Source organism: Daphnia pulex, chromosome 10, assembly GCF_021134715.1.
Source record: "Daphnia pulex isolate KAP4 chromosome 10, ASM2113471v1".
Lineage (NCBI taxonomy): Eukaryota > Metazoa > Arthropoda > Branchiopoda > Diplostraca > Daphniidae > Daphnia > Daphnia pulex.
Genome location: NC_060026.1, coordinates 13,797,761 through 13,804,329, shown reverse-complemented (window position 1 = coordinate 13,804,329; position 6,569 = coordinate 13,797,761). Strand labels below are relative to the sequence as shown.

General features: G+C 40.7%; 1 protein-coding gene and 1 long non-coding RNA gene across 3 annotated transcripts; one reads left to right on the top strand and one right to left on the bottom strand.

Annotated features, from left to right (window-relative positions):
* Positions 1-2,414: 2,414 nt before the first annotated feature.
* On the bottom strand, positions 2,415-4,317 carry LOC124203748. 2 transcript variants are annotated; one of them, XR_006878602.1, is made up of 5 exons: positions 4,167-4,317; positions 3,996-4,089; positions 2,812-2,823; positions 2,538-2,656; positions 2,415-2,478 (listed from the first exon to the last, which is right to left on the bottom strand). It is a non-coding gene; the product is annotated as an uncharacterized LOC124203748 (long non-coding RNA). The 2 variants fall into 2 exon arrangements; XR_006878601.1 differs by having other exon boundaries at positions 2,421-2,656.
* Positions 4,318-4,576: 259 nt separating this feature from the next.
* On the top strand, positions 4,577-6,569 carry LOC124203733. Its single transcript, XM_046600543.1, has 6 exons — positions 4,577-4,822; positions 4,893-5,214; positions 5,282-5,436; positions 5,496-5,700; positions 5,762-6,013; positions 6,079-6,569. The coding sequence occupies exons 1-6, from the start codon at positions 4,625-4,627 to the stop codon at positions 6,552-6,554; spliced, it is 1,608 nt and encodes a 535-aa protein (XP_046456499.1). The 5' UTR covers positions 4,577-4,624; the 3' UTR covers positions 6,555-6,569.

Below are 6,569 nucleotides of genomic sequence, written 5' to 3'. Positions count from 1 at the left end.
TCACAAATACAGAGAAATACTTCAGAACTTAGGTGTTTAGGTCGGAGCAGGTGATATAGTAATGAATATTGCAATACATATGAACCTAAGTGTGGTAGTTTGGAGCAAGGCAATACTTAAATTCGTCGATGTAGTAAACTAGGCAGCGTACGTAGTTGTGTAGTAGGCGGCTTCTTCGGTGTAGTACTTGGGGGCTGCGGTGTTGTAGCTACGTGTAGCGTAAGTCGTGGTGTAGTAGACTGGAGCATCAGTGTAGTATTCCTGTTCAACGTAGGACGAAAGAGCAGCTTTGGTGTAGCAAGTCGGGACTGCGTAATACTCAGTTGTGGTTGTGTAGATCGGGGCAGAGAAGTACTTTGCCACTTCGGTGTAGTAATCAGCGGGAGCCTCGGTGTAGCAGCTGGGAACAGAGTAGCATTTAGGAAAATCGGTGCAATAAGTAGCTGGGAACAGAGTAATACTTAGAAGCCTCGGTGTAGTAGGATAGGCAGTATACGTAGTCATGTGGTGTCATCCGTCGCCTAGATGGTGTAGTAACTCAGGGCAGAGTAATACTTCAGGGCATCAGTGTAGTGGCTCGGGGCAGCGTAAGTTGTGGTATAAAACTCCGGTGCTTTGGTGGAGTAGTACTTGAAGACATCGGTGCAGGAACTGGTCGTTGCGTAAGTTGAGTAGGAAGGCGGCGGCGTTGCGGTTTGGTTTCCGCCATACCAAGAAGACATCGCTACACCAGCAGTCGACCCAGCCATCAACGATACAACACCCAACAGGAGCACGACGCCATAGTTGACTAAACAGTAAATAAATTGAAACATTAATATTAAATATTAACAGGCATATTAACAAACAAAACTCAACGTAAAAATAAGAATATTTACCCATGATTGCGAATCGGTTACACGATGAGGAAAGCAGTTGGTGACAGATAGGGCACTGCAGTTCGGGCACTTCTTTTGTTTTTTGAAGACTCCTTTTACGCACAGTAATACTTCGGGACGTAGGTGTAGTAGCTCGGGGAAGCGCAGGTTGTAGTGTAGTACTTGAGCGCTTCAGTGTTGTAGTAATGCGGGGCCTCGGTGTAGTAGGCAGGGGTACCATACACAGACGTGTAGAATTCCGGTGCCTTAGTGATTCAGTACTTAGGAGCCTCGGTGTAGTAAACTAGGCAGCATACGTTGTTGTAGGCGGCTTCTTCGGTGTAGTACTTGGGGGCTGCGGTGTAGCGTAGGTCGTGGTGTAGTGAACTGGAGCATCAGTGTAGTATTCCTGTTCAACGTAGTACGAAAGAGCAGCTTCTGTGCAGCAAGTCGGGACAGCGTAACACTTGGCCGCCTCATTTATGGTTGTGTAGATCGGGGCAGAGTAGTACTTTGCCGCTTCGGTGTAGCAATCAGCGGGAGCCTTGGTGTAGCAGCTGGGAACAGAGTAGTATTTAGGAAAATCGGTGCAATAAGTAGATGAGAAGAGAGTAATACTTAGGAGCCTCGGTGTATGAGCCTCGGAGGATGGGGCAGCATGCGTAGTCATCCTCCGTCGCCTTGGTGGAGTAGTAACTCGGGGCAGAGTAATACTTCAGGGCGTCAGTGTAGTGGCTCGGGGTAGCGTAAGTTGTGCTATTCAAGTCCGGTGCTTTAGTGGTGTAGTACTTGAAGACCTCGGTGCAGTAACTGGTCGTTGCGTAAGTTGCTTTTGGGTAGTAAGGCAGCGGCGTTGCGGTTTGGTATCCGCCATACCAAGAAGACATCGGTACACCAGTGGTCGACCCAGCCATCAATGATTCAACACACAACAGCAGCACTACGCCATAGTTTGCTAGACAATTATAAATTTTAACATAAATATTACATAATAACAGGCATACATAATCAAAAGAAGGATTGATACCAAACTCTATGTAAAAGACAGAATATTTACCCATGGATGCGAAATGTCAGACAGAGCGCTGCAGTTGTTGCCGTGTGGGAGATGCTCACTCGACTGATTTACCTTCGCCTTTTCTCTCTCCTTTTATACGATTTTTTGATCACCCTCACCTTTTAAGCCTTGCGGCTATTGTAGCTACTTGAAAATGATGAAACACGTCCCGTTCTCACCCAACCTCTACACCACTGCATGGCACGTTTTATGTAATGATCTCCGTGACCTTCGAATGTGAAGGACAGGCAGACCTTTTTTCCTTTTGCAGGTTGAAGTTTCTGGGGTTGGGTCTACAACAACCAATATCAAAATGAATACCAAATGGTTATGTAAAACCAAATGGTTATCCCGTTCTCACCCAACCTCTACACCACTGCATGACAAGTTTTACGTGCCTTTCCTTCTGCAGGTTTACGTTGCTGGGGAATAGAATGGGTCTACAACAACCAATATAAAAATTAATACCAAATGATTATGGCTTAAAACTCAATTTATAGTTTATACCAATTGAAATTAACAATGGTTCCTAAACTTTTCAGAAAGGTTTTCTACCTAATTAGACTTCATCATCTTGAATTATTACCACAGTAATAAAAAGAAACATTGGTTGAAATAATTACCTTGCAAATAGAAATTCCTTGGTTTTGGAAGACAGCTTGCAAATTTGCAATTGGGCCATTTTATCTGTTGGTCACGAGCACTCTGCAAATCAGTGCCCACAAAAACTTCAAAAAGTTTCCTGAAAATATTGAGTCAAGAATGCAAGATCATTAGCTCAATGTTATATTATCTATTTATTAAATAGAGTTTAACCGTCGAAAGTTTAGCCAAGCCACCTTTAAGAATCAAGGCCAATAATATCGATGTGCAACAGGTACAATTTCTTTTATTTACCTGAATTTTTACCTGAATAACAAAATAAAACGACAAAAAATCGAAGAATTAGAAGAAGTAAAAACCGAAAAATTTAAAGTAGAAGTTCAATTTAAAAGGTAAAAGAAATTGATTGATTTTTATTTCACTTTTTAAGTATCGAAAGCTAAAAAGATTTAACCTATCGATGATAAGAACTGTGAAAAACTTGTCTAGGGAATTATTGAGCTAAAAGAATTTAAAAAATATGATTACATATGCGAAAGTATACAGGCTACGGTAACGGTATGGCGACCGTAGAACTACAAAGACAGAAGAACTCCACCGACAATAGAACCCCCGAGAACCCCAGTTTATTTAAATAATTTAAAAAAAAAATCCCTTGTATGCCACAGTAGAACTCCAATGATAGTAGAACTCCTTTTTTAAATATATTATTAAAAATACCCGACAATAGAACTCCACTACGCGACCATAGAACTCCAATAAATTCTGAAGATTTCTTATGTCTTTGGAGTTCTATTGTCTTTGTAGTTCTACTTTCAGCAACCCACGGTAACTACCATACAATACGATAGGTTGGGTTACAGTTAATAAAACGATTGCTAATGCGAATCACAATCGGAGCAATCTTAGAATGTACACTCGTCGATCAAAATTGCATTTAAATCCCATTTAAATTTCCCTTGACAAACAGTAGATGTCAGTTCTTTTTTTGGAATACGATAACAAAACATAAAAAATACCCGGGAGATAAATAAAATCAGCTTGAATCAATAACTGTTCTATAATTCTATTCGTATTTGTTCTTGTTCTTTCCCTTTCCCTGATCCCTGTTAGACCAGTCTGCAGGATAATAATCCCCGTTTCAATAAACGATAGATTGTCCATAGCCACGTATACTAAACAAATAATATTCGACCATTAGTCCATGACATTAGACTGACATTCCCAAATTCTAATCGAAAACTTATCTTCTTTTGAATTATATAAACACAACGACTCGTTTTGAAGAGCAGAGTTTTCTTTGACGATATCGTCGACATTCAAGGCATTGAGAAAACTCCGTTGAAGGCGATATCGCAGCATACGCTAACATTTTCCATAGTTGCATATAATTATTTTTCTATGGAGAAAATCACACACACATTTCCGACATTTCTTTTACATTCTGCTGTTGGATTTTAAACTTTTATGGCACTCACCGTTATGTACTCCTCTGTACTAAATCCTTTGACAAGATGAGGATTGACGCACCACTCTATTGTTTGCTAAATTTTCAATGGAACTCACAGTCGTCTTAAAGGGGGGAAGGATAAAAAGAAATGTAAGACGCCGTAAAATATTTCTATAACGAAACATGTAGCCTCACTTACCCAAGTTGTTTTGCTGTTGGTTTTGATCTGTTTAACTAAAAATTGACGAAAATGGGCGGTTTTTCTGCAGTTTCCAGATGAGTCCGCAGAGTCATGATAAGCGGGGGCATCATGACAGCCGATCATCAGTGGGGGAGCCATCATGTATCGAAGAACTGGATAAAGCAGAATAATCGTTTAAAAAAAATTATTTCTCTCAAAGAGACCTAGATTCAACTAAACTTATAATTCGACTAGAATTCCGTATCAACCCGAGTCATCATAAAACAAATATGTTGCTCAAAAACAAAAACCAAAGTTTGAATCAAACTGTTTTTTGGACTCTTTGCAAGATAGGCGATTGATAAAACCGCACAAAAGGTATTTAAACTTCAAAGCGCGTTATTCTGTCTATAGTTACGTGTCGCACTGTCGCTTTTGTTAATCAACGCTATTGGATTACAGAAAATCGAGCTAAAATGGGTCGTTTGACAGTCTATTGGGGTTTGATGTTGCTGATTTTGAGTTGCGGGGCAATTTGTTCCTCTGCTCTTACCACATTTTCCTTGGAAGATAAACTGCAAGAATTAGAACTGAGACTAGAAGCCAAAATTGAAGCTAAAAATGCTCAACTTGAAGAAAAGGTGACACAACTAGAGGCGCAACTCGAACTGAATGTAAGTCTACTGTTGTTAGTTTAATTCAGAGTTTCAGTGTGGGTAAAACACTTTTGCTTTTCTATGACAGAATGAACTAAGACAAGATTTGACATTGAAAGTAATACAATTAGAGGCCAAAAATGTCCAACTAGAAGTCAAAATTCAGGAGCAAGAAAGAATTTTAACTTCCTTGTTAGAAGCGGCTGAACTTCCGGTTTCCGCTGATTCAAAATTATTTCCAATTAATAAAGAAATTTCAATTCAATCAAATGGAAGGAGTGGAATCCCAAGGACATGCAGAGAACTTCGTGCGGCCGATCCTTCACTTTCATCCGGAATGCACTGGATCGATCCGGACGGACAAGGTGTCGGCGATGATCCAATTTACGTTTACTGCGATATGACATCAGGTCAAAAAGTTTAAAATAGCTAAATTTTCAATTAAAGATCTGATTCATTATCTTTCCATAAAAACAGGATCGACCTCAGTTCTACACGATAGTGAATCTTCTTTAAATGTGGGACACTGCGCCGATGCCGGTTGCTATTCACGCTCCATCAACTACAATTCGTCAATGGGACAAATAAAAGCTTTGATGGAATTATCGACTGAATGCCACCAGTCGATTAGAGTCAGTTTTCGTTGATCAGTTTAATTCTTAACATTTTTAATTCTTAATTCTATTATTAGTACGACTGCAACTATGCCCCATTCGAGTCAAATGACGTCGCTTATTCCTGGTGGAACGACAGAGAGGGAAATCCACAATATTTTTGGGCCGGAAATAACACGGACGGAGTTCACACCTGCCAGTGCGGAATTGATGGAAATTGCGTCGATCCTGCGGCGAAATGCAATTGCGATGCTCTTGCACCACTTCAATTAGTCGACGACGGTGCGTTACGATTCACACGTTTGTACAGAATTAAAATTTATAAAATTAATTTTGTTTGCAGGTGTCATTACCGACAAAAATGTTCTGCCCGTCACTCGATTGAATTTCGGACGAACTCAACTGGAAACTTCATCCGGCGTCCACACCCTTGGCCGACTCGTGTGCACCGGATTAGTGACTTTGACTGGACTGCCAAAGTCGTGCCAGGATTTGTGGTTGATTGGCCACACCCTGAACGGATTTTATTCCGTCATGGGATCGGCGAAAATGGAATCCGTTTACTGCGATTTCACTAAACTACCGGACGATGCGGGTAAATGTTTCAAATTCTCACGAATTATTCAGTTGCAATTATCTAATTCTATAATTGATGAAAAGGTTTTCAAAAATGGATTGGATACGTCAACGTCAAATCGACGCCCGTCCATTTCTACGTCCAGAGAAATGATTCATTTTCCACAATTGGAAGTGCAATTCCGTTCAATTTGGCGCTTGTGAACGAGGGAAATGCCATGGATTTGGCATCGGGAATATTCACGGCACCGCGACCGGGAATTTATTTTTTCTCTTTCGCGGGCCGGGGGCGCCTTTTATCTTCATCTTATTCTTGGTTTGATTCTAATTTTTATTTGAACGGGAATGTAATCGGGAGGAGTGGTATATCCGAGAATAAGAGCCCCGTTGATCAATTCAGTCCGTTGACCGTCCAGTCGACGCTGAAGTTGAAAAAAGGCGATCAACTTTGGGTGACGATTGATTATGAGGGTTCATCTTCGTATTTGTTTGACGACAGTTCCCACTTTACCCATTTCACGGGTTTCATGTTGGAGGAGGAAATTGCCACGTCCCTTTGAGGTTCAATTTAATCG